At 46.6% G+C, this 22,543-nt stretch overlaps 1 protein-coding gene across 1 annotated transcript in view; it reads right to left on the bottom strand.

The window, feature by feature from the left end:
* Matn2 (matrilin 2) overlaps positions 1-22,543 on the bottom strand; it is a 149,024-nt gene that overhangs the window by 44,374 nt on the left and 82,107 nt on the right. The window contains 1 exon segment of the mRNA XM_028884461.2: positions 1,780-1,902. Coding sequence (XP_028740294.1) covers positions 1,780-1,902 — 123 coding nt within the window.

Genomic DNA, 22,543 nt, shown 5'->3' with positions numbered 1-22,543 from the left:
CATCAGAGGGATGAGACTCGGGTCACACTAGGATACAGTGTTTCTTGGCTTACCATCCTTCTGCTTGACCGCCTAATACAGGCAAGACATTCTTGGCATTTGGGTTGTTTGCCTCGCCTTTAACGGCTGAACCATCTCTCCAGCCCAAGACATTCTCATGTGCTCCTAAGCATCAGCAGGGAAAACACCCGTCTCGATGAACACAGCCCAGCACTGCTCCCGGCAACCACAGCGTGTTCTCGCTCATTCTCTCTGCCCTTCAGCAAATGTCAAATGCCACACTTACAGCAGAATCCTGAGAGACACAAAGATTCTCTACTACCCGGGGACAATTAGGCAATTATTTGGTAATACAGAGAGGACTGGGTGTCCGTGCCCCCCCCCCCCACGTCTAGTTTCCCAACCTCCCATGAGCTGGCCTCCTGCTCGCCGGTCCCCTGTGACTCTCACAAGCTCTTGGTTTATCCCATTTTTCCCCCACTCACTCAATAACTGTGTTCCTGACTCCTGATGCTTAGCACCTGTCACTCCTCACAAAGACCCCACCCCACCTTTCTTATCTTTAATTTTTCAGTTCACAAAGTTTCTATTCATTTAACAACAGGAAGGGGCAAAAACAGGCGACAAAACTAAATGGCAGAACTTCTTGTTCAGCATGGACAAGGTTTTGTGGTAGACATTTTAGGGGGAGTATGGTAGAAATACAATGAACTATTAACAGTGATTTCCTCATCCTTTAAATATTAGTTGTACAATAAAAATGAATGAAACAAAATATAAGAATGGGTGGTTATGTGTTGGCTTCTTTTTTGGTGATGTGTCAATCTGCCACTCTGTCATGGTCACCACCAGTAAATTAACACCTCCACCCCAACAAATAGCTCTAAAGCTCACTAAACCAATTCTGGTGTGTAAAAACAAAGTCACAGTACTCTCATTTTTCTCATGCAAATAGCAAATGACCACTTTTTTTTTCTTTTGTCTTTTTCCCACCCTGCATACCCCTAACTAATAATCAGGGCATGCTGGAAAATATGCATTTGAAATGCAAAAGAGTAAACATATACTGTGGAAGGAAATGAGGAATGAAGGGACACAACATGGTTTCTGAGAGCAAGGGGCTGCAGAAGAGAAAGGCAAGATTTGGCCGGAATCTGGTTCACTGCAGTTCGGCTTACTGAACTCCTGTTATTACCTGCTATTTCTTGCTTCAATGATGAATGAGACCAGGCAAAGGTGTTCCAGCCAATCGGAAGGTGCTGCACACATTAGGGGTTTGCTGGCCTGCTCTGCAAGGGCTGAGAAAGACTACACCTGTCTCTCACCTGATCGCCCAGTGTGGAGTGGCCAAGTGCTCAACTCTGAATCTGCGTTTGCAGCTCCAAGCACTTCCTAAAGGCCCCTTCCCTGGCTTCTGTGTTTGAGGCTTTTGATTTTCTGTGACCATGATGTCAATACACTGAACTGCAGGTCCAAAATGAAGGATAAGGCCACCAGTGTCTTTGAGGTACCACATAACACCTCCACCCATCACCAAGTAAATTTCATATATAACACATATAGTGAGGTCCCCAAACTATGCTCCAAATCCACCCTGCCCTTTTCAAGCAGTGAAGTAACAGGCAGTTAATTATGTTTGCATAGACTATCACAGGCGTGCTTTGTGTGGAGGATCTAGAATAAGCAAATACTGACCTCAAGCAAAAATGAAGCCTTTAAAGCTTAAATTCTGCCTAAAAAGCATCCTTCCTCAGCACACGGGACTAAAGAGACACGTACCTGCACATCGCTTCCCGTCCTCGGCCAGGGCGTAGCCACTGTAGCATTGGCAGACGAAGGAACCCGGCACGTTCACACACAGCTGCTCACAGCCATGGTCCTCTGTGGCACACAGATCCTGGACTGAGGCAAAGTTGCACCATTAGCACATAGCTCTGGAGAAGAAGTGCTCCTGGCCCATGGCAATTCAACTCTTTAACACTTACTACAGCAACCTAAATCACATTACACATTTTAATACATTATCATTGTAGAAAACTGATGGGCAAAAGTACATAAAAGGAAAATCCACCTGTGGTCCCATAACCCAGAGCAACCCCTGCTGACATTGTGTGCATTTTAGTGTAGAGAACAACTTTTTCGTTTTTTTTCTTTTTGTTTTTGTTTTTCGAGACAAGGTTTCTTTGTGTAGCTCTGGCTGTCCTGGAACTTGCTCTGTAGACCAGGCTTGCCTCAAACTCAGAGATCTGACTGCCTCTGCCTCCCAAGTGCCAGGATTAAAGGCGTGTGCCACCACAGTCCTGCTGATAAAACCATTTTCAAAGTTGGAATTATATGGAAATTCACTAAATAATTAATATCAATTTTGTATTTTCCTGTGGTAATGAAAACCACTTTGAACATATTTTTAGGGCTCATGAGAGCTGACTTGTGAACAAGAGCTTCTCCATGCTCTCACAAAGACCATTCCTAGCCTTTGGGCAAACACAGCTTCACTAGTGTACAGGAGATGACTTTGTTTTGCACAGCCTTTGACATCATGAGATAAGGTAGCCCAGTGTGCTACCGAGTCACCACTCTGTTGAAAATGGTGTGCTGGTTTGGATAAGAACAGCTCCATAGGCTCACAGATTTGAATGTTTGGTCATAGGGAGTGGCACTATTAGGAGGTGTGGCCTTGTTGGGGGAAGTGTGTCACTGGGGATAAGCTTAGAGGTTTCAGATGCTCAAGCCAGGCCCAGTGCTCTCTCTTCCTGCTGCCTGCCCATCAAAATGTAGAATTCTTAGCTCCTTCTCCAGCACCATGTCGCCATGCTTTCACCATAAATAAACCTCTAAACTGCAAGCCAGCCCCAAAAAATGATTTCCTTTATAAGAGCTGCCGTGGTCATGGTGTCTTTTCACAGCACTAGAACACTGACAAGACACATGGCAAGGTCCCATCAGCCTTTCCTCTACCCATCTGACTACAGGCGAGGTCTTTGGAAGTTCTCTATGCACTCTGCTTATCCATCCCCATAATGGGTGAGGAAAACAGAGAAGCCAAATGCCATGAGAGGAGCTAAGAAAGATTACAGGGAGGGATGGAGGACTGTCTGAGTTAGCTAGTCACCGCATTTCCACAGTGCTGAGCTAGCTAGACACGGACATGCAACGTGGGCATGTGTGTATGGGCATGCGTGTATGGGCATGCGTGTTTGGGCATGCGTCTCCCGCCATGGGTGCAGGAATATGTAAGAGGATGGAAAGGTTAAAGAACCTTCAGCCCAGCACTGACTCAGCCTCTCCTTGGCACAGATGGGCAGACATGATGGTGCTGTTTCCTGGCAAGGAATGCCAGGTGCCATGTAGTTCTACCCACAATGCTGCCATTAAAACCAGAGAAAGTCAGAGAGCATTAAAGGGGCTGAATATATTAAAAGAAGTCCCTTTTTAATCACATCAAGTGTGACAAAACTTAGTTATCCAGAAAGCTGTCAGTCCCTGACTCTCAGGTATAGTTAAAAGGAAAAAAAAGTCTGTATTGATTAAGCAAAGGTTGATTTTATTTTTAACCACGTGTGTCTGTTTGTATGTGCCCACAAGCATAGCTACCCATAGAGGGTTTCAATCCTCTGGAGCTGGTGTTACATGCCACTGTGAGTCCCTGACATGGTGCTAGGAACTGAACTCGGGTCCTCTGTGGGACACTCTTAGTGGCCCAGTGGCCTCTCCAGTCTCATAAAAGCCTTGATTAGGGGTAAGCCCTCGACGTCACTTATTCTCACCCAAACATCCATGGGTCTGCGTTTGCCACCATTCACCGCACAAGCAGCTTCTCTAACGGCTGGTTTGACTCTCACCTCCAGGGGCTGGGGATGGCTCAGTCTGTAGAGTTCTCGTCTTGGCAGCATGAGGACCTGAGTTTGATTCCCAGAACCCACATCAAAAGGCAAGCATGGCAGCACGAGCTTGCCATCCCGGCAGTGAGGTGGAGGCAGAGGCGAGCAGGTGGCACTCGGCCAGCTAGCCTCGCCCACCTGAAGACACAGGCTGGCGACAGACACCCAAGAAAAGGTGTCAGAGCCTAAAGACTGACGAGGAAGGCAACCTCTGGCCTCCACAGACATGGACACACATGTGCACACACACAAATATGCAATATCACCTACCTGTTCTTTGAATTTTGTATTGTTTCTAGATAAACATATTAAACCAGTGAAAAGATAAAAAACTGATCTGACTCAGCATCTATTAAATAAATTGAGCACTTCTTCACTTTTTATTTTTATGGGTATGGATGTTTGCCTGCACGTATGTCTGTGCACCATATCCATGCATGTGGTGCCCAAAGAGGCCAGAAGAAAGCATCATATCCTCCAGAACTGGGGTTACAACAGTTGTGGGTACTGGAAGTCAAACCCAGATGCTCTGGAAGAGCAGCCAGTATTCTTTACCCCAGAGCCATCTCTCCAGTCTGAGCTAAGCCCTCAAAAAAAATAAAATAAAGCATGTGTCTTTAATCCCAGCACTGGGAAGGCAGAGGCAGGTGGATTGCTGTGAGTTCAAGGCCAGCCTGGTCTACAAAGAAAGTTCCAGAACAGCCAGGACTGTTACACAGAGAAACCCTGTCTTGAAAAAACAAAACAAACAAACAAACAAACAAATAAAATTAAGTAAAATCTCCACTATCACATTGAAATGCTCAGGTCTAAGGAGGAGAATGGAGACTGAGGGGACATGCTGATACGGAGGACAGGCTTGGCAGTTGGATTCTGCTCTGGGAATTCCCTGACAAGTGGCAGACACCAGATGGCTGAGAGCCCTCCAGGAAGCCGAGGAGTCCGAACTCTGCTCAACAGATGACAGGGCCACCCTCAAGGAGAGACCAGTGACTCCATCCAAACCCTGCTTTGTGCTCCCAGGTGATGTGTCTGGCAGCATCCGTCACAGATACTCAGCTCTGGGGACCTCACTGACCTCATCCGACTTCCAGCTCAATGAAAACTATCGCTTTGTATGAGAACAGTGATGTGGTCCCCAGTCCCAGACTTCAGTGTGCCTGTTGGGTGATGGGAAGTTTGCCTGTTGCCATGAGGAGCTTGAGCTGCTCGGAGCTTTTGACCTCCCACACTGGCTGTCCGTGAACCCTGTTCACTTTCTCCTTGGCACGTATCATGATAGCAGTATACGTGTTCATGCAGTGACGCGGACATGGTATTAACGGTTTACGTGTTCATGCAGTGACGCAGTTATGGTATTAATGGTATTACGTGTTCATGCAGTGATGTGGTCGTGATATTAATGGTGTATATGTTCATGCAGTGACGTGGTCACTGTCTTCCTTACTGGAATCTAAGTCCCTTTGCAAGTGGCCAACACTCTGCCCAAAGCCCTGCTGCTGGGGACAAGGGGTCCCAACTCACTGGCAACAGCTGTTCCTAAGCCTCCCCAGGACAGGGTTTCTCTGTGTAGCTGGCTGTCCTGGAACTCACTTGGTAGCCCAGGTTGGCCTTGAACTCACGGAGATCTGCCTGCCTCTGCCTCCCGAGTGCTGGGATTAAAGGCCTATAGCACCACCACCTGGCACAAAAGAACCTTTAGAAAGTAGCATTTTGAAGCCAAATGAAGCCCAGCACAGGGGAGGTAGAGGCAGGCAGATCTCTGTGAGGCCAGCCTGGTCGACAGAGTGACCCTGTCTATCGAAGAAGGACAGTCTTAACCAAACTGCCTATTAGAACTTTCTGGAGCCCTTCCCAAAACACTGATGTTGGGGCTCTAAAATGCTCAGACGGGTAGCATGCCTGTTGTGTAAGCTTGAGGATCTGAGTTCAACACCAAGCAATGTAAAAACCCAGACACGTGGTGCTTGTGTCACTGAGGAGACAGAGATGGGAGGATCCCTGGGCTCACCAATGAGCTGGCCTAGCCTGACAGGTGAGCTCCAGGTCCCAGTGAGACTCTGCTGGGGTGGAGGAGGAAAGGAAGAGAAGGAAAAAGGAAAGGAAAGCAAGGTGGATGCTTCCTGTGAACAACACCTGAGGCTGGCCTCTGGCATATGCATGCACGCACACATGTACGCACGCACGCACGCACATTCACACACGCTCACATGCACACACACACACACACACACACACACACACACACACACACCCCATACTCTCTCCCGATGCCTAGACACACCCCTTCCGTTAAACCAGACTAGCCAGGGGTAGGGTTTTGGCAGGTAGTGTTTGCTAAACGTCCTCAAAGCCCTCAGAGTGCAGCAGGTGAGAATCACTGAACCCCATGAACAACAACAACAACAAATCCCCATGCTCCTCTGAGGGGAAGGTGCTCAGACTCCTCTTAGGACTGCAACCCCACGGCTCAGCCTTCTCTCTGCAACAAGTCTCAGAGCGATGGCTGCCACCCTTGTTTCCTGTCCAGACACACAGGAGAATGAGGAACGTGAAGGACCAGGAAGGATTATAGCTCTCATTCCCAAAGAATTGTCCCATGAAAGCGAGCTTGCCAGTTGGCTCTGTGTGGCTTTTTCTTTCATACTGTTTTTAGAATGTCGGGATTTATGGTCATGAGTGATTTGTACTGACCCAAGGGAGATCATTGAGGAATTAATCTAATTAAACAAAGACAAAGGAATAAATGGGAACTGGGTTCTAACAAAATGACTTCTTGTTTTCCTGGCAGTGATCACTTCCATTTGAAAAAAGTACAGATGTTTTTGGACAATTCCTTATGCTTTTGAAAAACAACTTTTCCCCCCTTCCTCGCAGCCTGGACTTCACTGAAGGGTGATAAAAACCACTCAGGGGCATGGGAGAGGCCGTGTTATCCTGGCACAGCCTTCTGCCTGCTCTGTCTGGTGATCCCAGCTACGGCTTGTGACTTCAGTTAAGTCTCTTCCAGGATCCTGCTCAAAGACGTCTTCCTCTGGGTCCTGCAGCCATCACGCCTTACCCCTGGTGCTGGAAAGGCTGGCCACCCGTCTGCCTGACACAGAGGAGCACAAACCGGCCTGTGCCACCCGATTCCTCACAGCCTCCTGTACTGTTCCTCTGCATGTTTCACAAATGCTCGTGGCTGAAGGGACAGTGACAAAGGTCCATATGCCCTGCCTCCAACAGTGGTGTTCCTAAGTTCCCAAAGCCCTTTCCCCTAATAGAAATGACATCCTGGGAAGGTGAGAGACATAAAAACAAAATTCTCCACATCTCTATACCTCTCCCCATTCTCAGCAAAACGCACGCCTGTCCCCAGGGACAAGGACAGGTAGGCACCAGTCTCTAGTTTCAGACACCAGAAAATCTGTCGTCATGGGGAGGGATCTGTGTCTGCTACTCGCCCTGTACCCACTACAGCGCCTGACACATGGGAGTTGCTCAACACGTACTTGTCGGATAGGTAAATCAACCCATGTCTGTGTCACAGACTTGCTGGGTGTTTCTAATTAATTCTTCTTACCTGGGCTGTAAGCTCAGTGAGGGACTGAACCAACACTCAGAAGTGTGGGCGTTCCTGTGGTGTTTGGATCAAACCATGAATTTGATCTTTAATTTCCCTTTCAGATTAGCAGAGGATGGTCACAGAAACTTGGAAGTCATGGGTGTTCCTCCCTCTTCGGTGCCCTTCAGATCCAATCAGCTCTTTAGTACTTGCAGTGTTTGAAGGAAAATGGCCTCCATAAGGAGTGGCACTATTACAAGGCATGGCCTTGTTGGAGGAAGTGTGTCACTGTGAGCGTGAGCTTTGAGGTCTCCTTTGCTCAAGCTACACTCAGTGTGGCAGACTCCTGCTGCTTGTGGATCAAGATGTAGACCTCTCAGTTCCATCTCCAACACCATATCTGCCTGCATGCCGCCATGTTTCCCACCATGATGATAAGGGACTAAACTTCCGAGACTGTCAGCCAGCCCCAGTTAAATGTTTCCTTTGTAAGAGTTGCTGTGGTCATGGTGTCTCTTCACAGCATAGGAACCCTAAGACAGTGTTCTTTGTTACTCTTCCTTACCTCCCCTGCCAAGAGGAGGCAGCATCAGCTCAGCAATCATGGTCATCTGTTACCTGGTCTTCTGGTGTCCAATTGTCCTCTTTAGCCTCAAAACAAGCTTTCTCTTGCCCCAGGACTTCTGTACACACCACTCTGTTTACCTCAAATGCTCACAACCCTCTTTTCCTGCTTCTTGCCTACCTAATTCTTATGTATCCCTCAGGACACGTCTTAAAGTGTATCTTCCGAGGGGACTGCAGGTGCCATTTGTTAGTCTTCCTTGCAGCTTCCCTCTGTTGTGACATGAACCTTTCCTGCCTGTCACCCAGGGCAGACGCATCCTCATGAGTGTTCGCTTGACTCAGCACTCTAGCTCAACTATCTGGCATGGTACCTGGCATGTTTGTGAATGACAGAATAAGCCTACTTGTTCATTCAGGAAAATTTTCATTGCATAAGAAAAACAACAGTTAATCAAATAGACCAAGAAAAAAATAAGAAAGAAATCCCCTACCATCACAAGCTGAGAGTCTAGCAGGGAATTCACTGGTGTGCTGGATTCAGCTCGTCTAGGGGAGCGTTTCTTCCCAACGCTGCATCGCAGGAGCTACACTGCTAGCTTGAAATGGCCACGGTGGGAGTGTTTACACCAGGGAAATTGGCAGACACTGTGAGCTAGGGCCTTTTCATCTAGAAAGCACATCACTGATGAGGGACCAACAACACGATCTTGTAAGGGAGTCAGGAGTGTTTCAGGGCATCACTTTAAACAATGTGATGAAAAAGTGGTTTTGCTGAGGTGACTTTGTGTAAAGACCTGAAGAGATGATGTAGACACAGACATGAGCGAGTCACCATTGGCGCACGGCAGTTATGTCTCTCCAGGAAAGCAAGGGGTGAGGCAAGCAGGTGGATTGTCATCTTTGGAAGTAAGCCTGGCCCTAGCTGGGGAACTTCAGCAAATGGCCTTCAAGAAACAGTTTTCATGAAGATGTGAAATAACTTGAGTGTGCACAGTACGGTCTGTGCAGAGTTAAAGAGGGTAATAACAGATGGAGAAGCATGCGGTCCAGAGTGGGCGTGACAAACACCAGTCTCTTCGTTTCCTGTCTTGAGGCAGGATGGAGAAAGGTCTGCATGACACAGGCATGACCTTAAAAACAAGATTTGCCCAAGTCACAATTCCATGAAGACAGTTTCGTTTTATTGGGTACTTAGGGATGCTTCAGACATGGATATTACATTTACAAAATACTTTAAAAGTATCTCTGGCTAAGTTTGGCTTGCTAAATTGGTCAGATACAGCAACAATTGGCATTTTGAAGCTTATAATAAACGATCTGGCCAAATTCAAGCTCCACCTTGCCAGAGGGCAACTATTAGCACACAGCTTCGGTCAGCAAAACTAGCTTGTCTCTCGTTGGTCCTGGGGAATTTTACTGGAACGGCTGACTGCAAGTGCAGGTGAAATCAATTAGTCAGGGCGTGCTAGCTATGAGTCTCCCCAGAGGGTCACATGCACCCTGGTTTAAGTTCCCTTCATTCATATCCAGATCTTAAAGCTGGGTCTCAGCCCAGGGAACTTGGGATGTGCATCTCCTTAGTCGGAGGAGGGGAGCCTGAGGCAGAGGCTGTGGCTGCTTGGCTCACGCCACCCAGGGCTTAATCAAAGGGCTTTTATGGATGTTTCAGAACGTTAGACAAGCCACAGGGCCTGCTCTTGACACCAATGACAGCTTAATTTCTCCTTTGGAGTTAAAGCAAATGAACACCTTCAGTTAGGCACTCTAGTGGTTTTTTGTTGTTTTTTTTTTTTTTTTTTAAGTTCCTCCTATTATTTAAGCCAAGATGCCGACATCAGAAACTGTTTACCACAGCAAGAGAGAGGAGAGACTTACCACGACTGTGATTTCACTCCACTGGCAACACTGGGGTCTCTGCCTGCCTAACCCAAAGGCTCACCCCGGGTTAGAGATCTACAAAGGCAAGCCAAACCCAAGCCCACATTTTGGGGACCATCCCCTCTCTTTCCAAGTGCCTAAAGGCACTAATCTTATTTTGACAGCTGCAGTTTGGATTTTAAGACTCAACAGTAAATGTGAGTCATCAGCCTTGTGCTTCTCTGCTGAAAGAAACAAACTGAACACAAAGTCCCAGGAAACAAAGCTGCCCTCTCCGGCAAGCCCCAGCTGGGCCAGCTCCTTTCTCCCCAATCTTTGGATCAATTCTCCTATTCACTAGCAAGATTTTGGGTTTCTTTGGGGTAAGGAAAGTGAGGATAAGAGGTCTCCCAAACAAAATACTAAAATCCAAGTAAGGGGCTAGAGAGATGGCTCAGAGATTAAGAACAGCCAGTGCTGTTTCAGAGGACCGGGGTTCGACTCCCGGCATCCCCATGATGGCTCACAAACAGCTGTAACTCCAGTTCCAGGAGATCTGGTGCTCCCTTCTGGCCTCCACAGGCACCAAGCACAGAGTGATGCACAGGTGTAGCCATAGGCAACATACATATACATTAAAATAAAATAAAAAAAGACCCTGACTGAAGTAGTCAATAAAATTATACTCCAGCATGTAAAACAGCGCTTTTCAATTTCCAAAGTTATCACATCATTATGGGTCTTAACACACACACACACACACACACACACACACACACACACACACACACACACACTGGGCTTTCTAATGAGAGGTCAAAGGGCTTCAAGATGGAAGGGACATTAGAATCCACAGGTGGTTCGTGGGCCCTGCTGGGAGGTCTGACTCAAGTCTAGGCAACCCGAATTTCTAACAAGCTGCCGGGACAGCCATGCTGCTATCTGGTGCCTGTGGAGACTGCAACACAAAGAAGCAGCTCAAGGTCCAGACTCATCTCGCCGTGCGTGGAATTCTTCCAAAGCTAGTATTGCCCCGTGTTTAGTCAGTTCATTCTCCCACGGGACTTTCTTTGCCCCAGATTTCTTCCGTTTTCAACTCTGCCCTGGGACAGCCAGAGGCACAAATGCAAGGCACGCCACTGTCTCTAAACTCCAGGGCCAGCAGCCAGAATTGGAAAGCTGGAGGCAGAATTCACGCTTCTCAGTAAGGGTTCCGAGCATATACAGGCGCTCTAAGCAGCAGCTGGGCCAGAGTCTGGCTTCTGCAGTAGATTCTCTGTTCGCTTGCGCTCCCTGTCTTTCCGCTGTGTGTGTGTGTGTGTGTGTGTGTGTCTGTCTGTCTGTCTGTCTGTCTGTCATGTTCTTCCCCTGCCTGTAGCTGCTCCAGCACTCACTCCCCAACCTTCACCTTCCATGCACCCTCTCCTTCCTCTAGGATTCCCTCAAATTTAAAGGTCAGGAACCACCAACGAGCATGCCCAGCCCAGGCTTTCCCTTGAGCGAAATCTTCCTTCCCTGGGCACTTGAGTGGTCTACCTCCCGAACTCCATAGTTTGATTTCAAAACCATGTTTCTCTGTGAGGAAATCAGTCTCACTGCTACTAGCAACCCACCAATCCTACTTGATGTCAATAAGGAGCTCCTTGAGGCAGACTGTTGCCGTGGTCTAGCTAATTCTGCAGGCATAAGGAATGCACACTGAACTAAAACTGATCAGAATCCTTTCCTGCGCTGCATGTGGGGCATAAGGGAAGCTAAAATCTTAGTTTCTTAAGTCTCACATACATGAGAGAAGTGCCCAGGAAGAGTGCTTGCCCACAGGGAAAGAATAAATGACATCTTTGTGTCATTGTCTGCCTACTAGCGCAGAGCACACAGATCCAACTGTGATTTTAATATGCAGGACTAATTGCAACTTTGCCCTTGACACACATGTTCAGCTCCTTCAGTCACCAAAGACACAGTTGGAACTCAGTTTCAGTTTCCAACTGCTCCATCCTGTGTCCCAGCTCACACATTCCTTTCCTGAGCCCCTCAGTACCTCAAGCAAGCCTTCCCATGTAAGCAGTCCAGTCTAGTTCCAAGGCTCTTTCTCTGGTCTCTCTTTCTTGTAGCACTTTGTCTGAGTACCACTCACCCTCTGAAGCCTCCATCTGATGACTAATGCCAGCTTCACTGAGCTGCAATTGGTATAAACAAATTGCATGAAGTACAGTCTCAAGCAACTGTGGAAATGCATCCCAGCACTTGGGAGGCCTCGGGAGAACTGTGCATATGAGACAGAACTGGGCTGCATATGAAGAACTCTCTCAATTAAAAAAAAATAATAAAGAGTATAAATTGAGAAACTGGTCATATCTACACATTATCAGCACACTCAAGATAGCAGACATAATCATCACTTCCAAAGTTCTTTATTCATCCTGTAACCCCTCCTCTTGGTCCCAGGGCAAATACTGATCTGCCCTCTGTCAGTATGGATAAGATGTAGTATTATAGTGTGTGCCTGGGCACAGTGTGTTGTACACTCACCCAATAAGGAACATGTGAATGGCTGCCAGTGTAGGATTATTACAAGAAAAGTGGGTGTGAACTTTTGTGCCCATGTCTTTAGACATCACTCACTTCTTTGGGTAAATATCAAAGTAGAATGGTAGGGTCATATTAGGTACACATCCATGCTAGCAAAATATTGCTAAAATAATTTCCAAGATGGTAGAACATTTCACATTCTTACCAGCAGTATGTGGTAGTCTGAATAAGAATGGCCCCCATAGATTCATATATTTGAATGCTTGGGCCCCAGTTGGTGGAACTGTTTGGGAAGGATTAGGAGGTGTGGCCTTGTTGGATGAAATGTCAGTGGGGGTTGGCTTTGAGGTTTCAAAAGCCCAAGCCATCCCCAGTTACCTCTCTGCCTCATGCTTGTGAATCAAGTTATAAGCTCTCAGCTAATGCTCCATTGCCTGCCTGTTTGCTGTCATGCTCCCCAACATGATGGCTATGGACTCCTGCTGTGGGTATCAGTCTGTATAAATAAAACACTGCTTGGCCAGTGGCCAGGCAAGAAGTAGGCAGGACAAGGAGGAGAAGAATTCTGGGAAGTAGAAGGCTGAGTCAGGGAGACACTGCCAGCCGCCGCCAGGACAGCAGAATGTGAAGACACCGGTAAGCCACGAGCCACGTGGCAAGGTATAGATTTATAGAAATGGATTAATTTAAGCTATAAGAACAGTTAGTAAGAAGCCTGCCACGGCCATACAATTTGTAAGCAATATAAGTCTCTGTGTTTACTTGGTTGGGTCTGAGCGGCTGTGGGACTGGCAGGTGACAGAGATTTGTCCTGACTGTGGGCAAGGCAGGAAAACTCTAGTTACAGACTTCAACTGACCCTCTGAAACTGTAAGCCCCCAATAAACTCTTCTAAGTAAGTTGCCTTGGTTGTGGTGTTTTACCACAGCAATAGAGGAACAACTAAGACACAGTGTAGGAGAGTTCCAGTTTCGACTGTGTCAGTCACTCTTAACGTCTAGGGCTGGAGAGGTGGCTCAGCAGTTAAGAGTGCTTGTTGTTCTTGCAGAGAACTGGGCTCAGTCTCCAGTACCCATGTTGGGTGGCTTACAACTGACTGTAACTCCAGCTTTAGGGGATCAAACACCCTTTCCTGGTCTCTGAGGGTATGCACACACATAAATAAAAATAAAAACAAGGTCTTCTAGTAAGAATGTAATGATACTCCACTGCGGTTTGAGTGTGCATTTCCTGCTGACTCTGAGGAGCATCCTCTCACGAGCCTCTTCATCACCCATTTGCTTTCTTTGTTGTATTTTCAGTGCTGGGGTGAACCCAGGTCTTACACACACTACACAAACATTCACCTGAGTCTTCCTTGCTTCCATGTCTACTCAAATCTCATGTATTTTTATTGGGTTGTTTTTTCTTTTTTGTGTATTCTGAAATCCTTTGTAGATATTGTTTTTAATATTTTATCCTAGTCTAGTTTGCCATATATATATATGTATATTTCAAAGATCAGATGTTTTAATTTTGATAGTTTATTGATTTTTTTCTTTTAATGCCTTAAGAAATTCTTGCCAAACCTGTGGTCACCAAGATTCTCCTGTATTTTCACCTGGATACTTGATGTATTTCTTCTTATGTTTTTCTTGAAATCCACTTTGAATTGTTTGTCTACATGGTATGGGGTAATGGTGAGATACTATATACATATATATGTCTGTATATATCCAATTTTGATGTAACTTTTAAAAAACATATTATTTTTTCATTGGATTGCTTTCATGCCCTTCTCAAACATCATTTCATTGTATGCATCAAGAATTATTCATGCGCTGTATATTCTGTTCCAAATGCCTAAATGTATATCTTTACATCAAGACTACATTCTCTTAAAATAAAGGTTTTGTTGCATGGTAAAATTAAAAAAAAAAAACAAGACTAGTCTTGATTGAATTATATTTATTGATTATACTCTGCTTTTTAAATAGTCCTAAAACCAGCTAGCTTCAAACCTACAATCCTGTTTTTCTTTTTCAGAGTTTTAATCAAATGCACTTTATTCACAGATTATATATTTGTGAATTCGCTTACTTGATAAAAATTTACTTATATCTCCAAATTAATACTTTGTCTTTTTCTACTATTCATAGACACATTGTGAAGTATGGAAAATACCAAGTTCCCCAAAACATTCGCTCTCAGCTGAAGAAGGAATGAAGGAAGAAAGAAATAAGCAAATAAAGAAAAGAAGGAAGGAAGGGAGGAAGGGAGGGAGGAGGGAGGAAGGGAGGAAGGGAGGGAGGGAGGAAGGAAGGGAGGAAGGAAGGGAGGGAGGGGGGGGGGGGGAGGGAGGGAGGAGGGAGGGAGGAAGGGAGGGAGGAAGGAAGGGAGGGAAGCAGGCAAAAGAAGGTTATGCGTTTAACAATGAATGCTATGATCACAGGATTGCACCCTACTTTTCCCCCAGGAACAGAGATTCAGTATTTGCTAAATTCAGTGTCATGAGTACTTCATAGAACTGTGACTGTCAGGAAAAATGAGAATGGACTTTTTGACTCTTAGGTTTAAACATTTTTGTATATACTTTGAAACCAAGTATATTTCTAAAAAGGTAAGTTGACAAGGGTCCTGATGGGAATCACTTTGAATTTGTACATTAACTTGGAAAGAATTAACATCTTAGCCATACTGAATATCCTAACTCACGATAAATCTATTCTTCCACTTACGGAGGTCTTTAGTTCGTCTCAGAAACCTCTTACACTTTTCAGTGTGGAAATGATGCTCATTTGAAACATCTGCCCCTAACTTATATTTTGTTCTAGTTTAGGTGGTATTTTAAGACATGGATTTTTGTTGCCAGTGTACAGAAATACAATAAAGTAATTCAGTAGACTTTTTAATCTTGTGATCTTACTAAACTTATTACTTTTAGTAGCTCCGAGGAGAAGACTCAGTTAGCTTTTCTACATAGGCAATCACAGAATTTAGTAAAGATAGCTTTATTATTCCTTTCTAATCTGTGTGGCTTCTATTCATCTTCTTTTCTTATTACACTAGTTAGGCCCTCAATGCCCTGCTGTGAGAATCACTGTATTCCTCAGGTAACATCTTACGTAGGAACTTAGCCTCTCACCCTGGAACACAATGGCAACTGTAGATTTTTCTTGGAGTTACTGTTTATTGGGTCAAGTCATTTCCCCTTTGCTGAGCGTTTTGTTAGGAATGGATTTTGATATTCTCACATTCCTACATTCCTCTCTGCATCTACCAAGGTCATTTCTTTTTCTTCACTAGTGTATTAATCAGATTTACTGACTATAGTCAGTGATTAACTGACTATAGTTACTGATTATGATTACATATGAATGTTAAGCCAACTTTGCATTGATGGGCTAGACCATGTTTGCTCTTGACATTTTTCTCTTTTACATACAGTGTGGTTGGGTTCTACTTGCTAAAATTTTGTTAAGAATTTTTGCGTCTTAGGCTGGGGATATGGCTTAGTGGATAAACTGTTTGCCGCAGAAGTGTGAGACCTCAGTTCAGATGCCCAGCATCCAGGTACAAACCAGGCATGGGGTGAGCCTGTAATTCCAGTGCTGGAGGCTCCCTGGCCAGCAGGTCTAGCCAGTCAAGGAGCTTCAGGCCCAGAGAGAGGTCCTGTGTGAAAAGTCTAGGTGGAGAGCTCCAGCCTCCGCAGGCACAGGTGAGTGCACTCCACACATATGAAGATGCACATACACCACACCTCCAAGAGAGAGAGAGAGAGAGAGAGAGAGAGAGAGAGAGAGAGAGAGAGAGAGAGAGAGAGAGAGAGAGCACTTTTGCATCTAAAGGGGATGGTTATAGGCTTCCTTCTACTGTTTTTTTTTCTGGGCTATGTTCTTTCTTTATACTTTAACAGAAAGATATTGAGTCACTTCTGTAGCCCGGAAAAAATAGTGTCAGAAACATTTCTCAAGAATAAGAGCAACATAATGCATTTGGTGTGGGTCCTGAGACAGAAACAAAAGCAAATCCATATACAAAGTTTATATTTTTCTGCCAAATGAAGTTTTATAAACATTGCCTTTTCATTAGCTTCCACATAAAATAAATGATCCAAAAAGGAAGGAAAGTTTTTCTTTAAAATTTTAAGTCGCATTAGGCAACTCTTTTCACCAAGATGGCGCCGAAAGTGAAGGGGGAAGCTCCTGCCCTCCCAAAGCCAAAGCCAAAGCCAAAGGTTTGAAAGCCGAGAAGGCAGTGCTGAAAGGTGTCCACAGTCACAAAAAAGATCCACACATCAGCCACCTTCTGAGAGCCCAACGCTGCAGCTCCAGAGCAGCCCAAATGCCCTCGAAAGAATGAGCCCAGGAGAAACACGCTTGACCACCATGCCATCATCAAAATCCCACCGACCACTGAGTCAGCCATGAAGAAGACAACAACACGCTTGTGTTCATTGTGGATGTCAAGGCCAACAAACACCAGATCAAACACACTGTGAAGAAACTCTGACATTGATGTGGCCAAAGTTAACACCCTCATAAGGCCTGATGGAGAGAGGGTGTATGTTCCCTTGGCTCCAGATTATGATGTTCTAGATGTTGCCAACAAAATTGGGATCATCTAAGGTGTCCAGCTGGCTAATTCTAAGTATACATTTTTTTCACCATAAAAAAAATTAAGTCAGGGTGGGGGGTGCTGGAGAGATGTCTCAGGAGTTAAGAACAGCGGCCACTCTTCTAGAGATCTAGGTTAGATTCCCAGCACCCCCACAGCAGCTCAAAATCATCTGTAACTCCAGTTCCAGGGAATCCAATGTCCTATTCTGGCCTCCACAGGTTCAGCACACACGTAGTGCACAGATATACTTGTGACCAAAACACCTATACACATAAAATAATTAAATAATTTAAAATAAAAAAATTAAATTGGGTGTGGTGGCACACACCTGTAATCCCAGCACTCAGGAGGCAGAGAGAGGGAGACCACCACATGTTTGAGGCCAGCCTAGACTACAGAGTTGAGTTCCAGGGCAGCAGGGAGACTACATAGAGAGACCTTGTCTCTGAAAACGCAAATGGGGGAGGGTCTTATAGTGGAAAAGTAATTCAAAGGGAGATGGTGAAGGGATGCGGGCGTGTGAAGAACTCACTTGAGGTTTTCTTCCCCCTTCAATGTTCACAGCTCTGGCACTGTGCTAACACATCTGGAAGAGTCACACATGACAATGTTGGTAGGGAAGGCTCTTTGAGAGGCAGAGAGACTCGGTAATGTGGACCTCCAGCGCACCCGTGAGTGGGACTCAAGGCGAGGCTCGTGCACTGGATCAGGTTTGAATGGAAGGGCACTTTGCAGTACCTGGTATTCAACCGATGAAGAACGGCATTAGTGGGTGTGGGCGGAGCGGGTGGAAAGTCTTCTGTACCTGAGCGGGTGTTCATCTGTCTGGAATATGGCTTCAGACGGCAGAACAAGATCCAAGGTGGAAATGTGTGACAGAGAATAAAGTTTCAGCTCACCCACAGATACGGGGTGTCTAGATTAGGACCCAGCTGCTTCGCGGTAAGTGATCTGTTTCTCCAGAGCCAGTTCCCATCTGAACACCAACGGGGATTTGTTGTGGAATAGAATATTTGTTTAACTATGTAAAGGTGTGTTGCTGTTTTCCCGTGCCTGCCTGAGGCACCTGATCAGCCTAATAAGAAGCTGGACAGCCAGTAGCTAGGTAGAGGAGGTACAGGTGGAACTTCCGTGCAGGGAGAGTAAGTTGGAGGAGGAATTTAGGCTCAAGGGGAGAAAGAAAAAGAGACACCAGGGAGCAGCCATGGGCCAGCCTGGGCCAGCCAGCAGGCAGGGGCCAGCCTGGGCCAGCCAGGCAGGGGCCAGCCAGACATGGAGGGAACAGGAAAGCAGGATGAACAGCACTCAATGAGGTTAACAAGCCTGGGGCAGCAGATAGATGAACAGAAATGGGTAAATTTAAGTTAAAGAAAAAAGCTAGCTAGAAACAACACTAAGCTAAGGCTGAACATTCATAATTAATAATAAGTCTCCATGTCGGAATTTGGGGGCTGGCAGTCTAAGAAAGCCTGCTTCAGGGATAGAATTCTGGGGTCGCACAGGGAGGGAGCTACAAGTTTGAGACCAACGTCTGTGACCACTCTGAGAACCTATGGATCAACTGTGCCTGTCTCCTCTCTCCACAAAAGCACAGCATGGCTAGGAAGTTGACAGGAAAGTAGACTTGACAAGCCTCCCTGTGACGTGGCCTCAGGGACCCACCCGCAGTTTATGTTCTGACAGTTGTGCAGCCAGGAGTGTGGAAGCAGCAGTCAGTGGGATGCTAGCCGGTGAGTTAGTTCTGAGCCCCTCACAATCAGCGGGTCACGAGCCCTGTCAGGCCCGGGCTTGGGGATCTCTGCCTGCAGTCCCCAAGGGCCTCTCAAGGACCATGTAACACACAGTGGCTCAGAGCTGAACACAACACCATTTGGATCTGGGTTTGGCTGCATTTCCGGAACTGTCTAATTTCATCCCTTGTTATCCTCATCTGTATAATGACGGAGATGAAACCGACTTCAGAACTCGCTGTGACAGTTACAAAGGCAACAGACAAAGCTCAGGGAGCCCCTGACACATGTCAAACACCCGAAGAGTGGCCAGGGTTAGGTCTGACCTCACGTCCTGGGCAAGGGCCGTCCCGGTGTCGACTGCAATTACAGTGTTTATTTGACTCTCTCGAGCTCCGAACAGAAGCAGCATTGGCTCTCTCATCATCCTTTGGTTTCTAGTATTTTGCACTCGACCTAGTGTGTTTCTATGTCCAAACACTTGTGACAAGACAAAAAAAAACAACTGGACCCACGGGCAAGCACACGAAAGGGTGAGCAGCAGGCACTTCTGGGAGGACACGAGGTCCTTCCGGAAAGAGGCACAAGCCACGTTCCTTTTTAACCGGGAGATTATCCAGCTACATTCAGAACAGGATAATAAAAATGGAACATAACTGTGTTTCATTTCACCCCAGGCCCGGGCAAGTTGTACGGGCGTCGGCAGGGAGGCAGGGTGTAAACAGGGGTCACTGGGACTCAGCTTTGCGTTGGCACAGCTTCTGTTATCCTAGAGACCAAGCCCAGGGGCTAACGCTGATCGGTCAAAGAGTTAAGTCCTAACTTGAGACCGTCGGTCCCAGTCGTAAGTGAGGAAATTGAGCATCAAGGAGTTTTAATAAGCAGGTATGGTTGAGGAAGTCACAGCCAGAAGATTATAATGTCCGGATCCAAACTGAAACCTAAGGACTATAGTGGCCCCGTTGGTCTCACAAGCCCCATTTCAGAACTGCAGTTGAGCCAGCTGGATTTGCTCTGGCTCGGCCAAGGGTGTGCATTTACCTCTAGTGCTCTGATGGTGAGAGCGTCAGAGCGGCTACGGCCTAGGCAGAGGACAAGGCTGAGCCACACGTCAGCTCCCCCACTTTTCTCAGGCCTGCACTGCCCAAGTTATAGGACCTTGAGGGGCAACAGCAACAGAGCAGAGCTCTCTGAAACTCTAGAGCTGCCAGACATAGTGATGCAAACCTGTCATCCCCGTACTCAGGGGGATGGAGCAATCGCAGCACCCAGGCAGGGGGTGGAGGTCTAGCTTCACTCACATGGTGAAACCAGGTTTCAGAAAAGAAAAGAGGCTGGAGGGGTCATTTAGAGGTTAAGAACGTGTACAGATCTTGCAGAACACCTGAGTTCAATTCCCAGGACCCGTATCAGGTGGCTCACAACCACCTGTAACTACAGCTCATAGCGGGAAATAATACCTTTGGCTTCTTTGACAGGATATACCTATAATTACAAATAACAGTAAACTTTGGGAGTGGGAGGAGGAAGTGGAAGCTGAAAAGATGGTTCAGCATTAAGAGTACTTGTTGCTCTTGCAGAGGACCCAAGTTTGGCTCCCAGAATCCATGTGGCAGCTCACAACCATTTGTAACTTCAGTTCCAGAGGATCTGATGCCCTCTTCTGGCCTCCACAGGTATTGCATGCATGCATATGGTGCACAGACATTCATGTAGGTAAAACACCCATACACATAAAAAAATTAAAACAAATCATTTTGTAAAAAAGAACAAAGAGAACAGTGTCAGCACACACCTTTAATCCCAGCACTCAGGAGGCACAGGCAGGTAGATTTTTGAGTTCGAGGCTAGCCTGGTCTACAGAGCAAGTTCCAGGGCAGCCAGGGCTGTTACACAAAGAAACCCTGTCTTGAAAAACCAAAGGGGGAGAAAAAAAAAAAAAAAGAACAAAGAGAAAATCTGGACTCACAGAGTCCAAGCCTCTGAGGACTCTGGGAGTTGCTTTCTAAGTCACTCCTGGACTTCCTGTCCCTCCTTTACCTGGGAAGTCCCTACTCCATCTCCTAATTGTTTGTTTAAAGCCCAGGGAGTTCCTGCTTCAAGCTCTTTGATGCTGCAGCCCTGGGCAGAGCTCTGCTTCAGCTCCTTCCTTTTCCCCAAGGCTAGGCACGTCCCTCAGGCTGGAGGTGAGGACAGCAGGACCTACCCCGGGGCCAGGCAGGACTGACAGGCTGCTGGTGAGACCAGGAAGGACAGCGCTTCAGCTTGCATCCTTCCTTCCTTCCTTCCTTCCTCCCTCCCTCCCTTCCTTCTTTCCTTCCTCCTTCCTTCCTCCCTCCCTCCCTCCCTCCCTCCCTCCCTCCCTTCCTTCCTTCCTTCCTTCTCTCTCTGTCTCTGCCTTTGTCTCTCTCTATTTATTTGTGTCTTAGCTAAGGTTTCTATTGCTGTGAAGAGTCACCATGACCACAGCAACTCTTATAAAGAAAACATTTAATTGGGGTGGCTTGCTTACAGTTCAGAGAGAGGTTCAGTCCATTATCATGAGGACAGGGAGCATGACGGCCTGCAGGCAGACGTGGTGCTGGAGCTGAGAGTGCTACATCTTGCAGGCAACAGGAAGTTGACTGACTGTCACACTGAGGGAGGCTTGAGCACAAGTGACGTGGAAGCCCACCGCCACAGTGACACACTTCCCCCAACAAGGCCACGCCTCCTAACAGTGCCACTCCCTTCGGGGGGCCATTTTCTTTCAAACACTGCAATTGGTGTCAGAGTTTGTCTGGCATGGTCAAGCCAGCACATGGAAAATGGGCATTGGCAGCTTCCCAGATCCCAGCCAAACATGGGTCATGAGACACAGGATATTTTGTGCCCCTCAGAAAGGGGAGGGTAGAAAGGGAGTGGGCAAGATGGCTGAACACACCCAAAGAGGACAGGGTGACCAAGAGATGTTCAAGTTGTTCACTAAACAGTGTGGGATGATTCTAGATGACGTCCCAGGCTCCCCTGGCTCATTTAATTTTATTAACCCATGAGCATTTGCTGGGACTGAGTTTTGCTGTGGAGCCTGCAAAGGAAGTGTCAGGCTCCAGTGAAAGAGGAAGATGACTCCAGCTGAGTCCTGGGGTCACAGAGAAGCCCACAAGCACAAGGCTCTCATCTTTGGAGGCCCAGAACAGAGAGCCAAGCAGATAGGACCTAACAGCGGGGACAGGGAGGTCCTTCCATCAGCCACTCAGTGCTGAAACTGCAAAGTGAGAGGAAAAGTGGAAACTGTGGTTTGGCTCTATAAATGCAGTGTTAATTACGGCCATTTGTGCCGACTGCTTCCCATTAGTCCTTGACTGCGGCCATGCGGAATAATAACAGTTTTGCATTGATGAAGCACACGTCGGACCGAGCGGAGTTGTTTATGTCCTTGCAGTCAGTCTGCTAGGCCTTGTGTGCCTAGTCCAGTTTTTGTGGTTAATGCAGTGGCTACACTTACAACATGAGGAGAACAATAATAATAATGAAGGGCACACACTCATTATATGATTAATTCTGTCCTTAGCAGAAGGGCTGGGGTACCTTCTGCTGGCTTAAACACCAGTATATTGTCTAGTTTCGGGAGCCGGGCCAGAGAAGAACAATATAAGTTCTTTGTATCTGTTTGTCCTTTTTAAATTAGGAGAAAAATAAAATGCCTGACACTGAAGCAGTCAGGCCCTGCACACCTCTAAGATGGACTGTGCATGATCACCCCAGGACCTGCATACCTCTAAGATGGACTGTGCATGATCACCCTGCCCTGCACACCTCTAAGATGGACTGTGCGTGATCACTCCCAG

The sequence above is a fragment of the Peromyscus leucopus genome, chromosome 20, assembly GCF_004664715.2.
Source record: "Peromyscus leucopus breed LL Stock chromosome 20, UCI_PerLeu_2.1, whole genome shotgun sequence".
Lineage (NCBI taxonomy): Eukaryota > Metazoa > Chordata > Mammalia > Rodentia > Cricetidae > Peromyscus > Peromyscus leucopus.
Note: the sequence above shows the minus strand (reverse complement) of the source record. Positions and strands in the feature narration are given on the sequence as shown.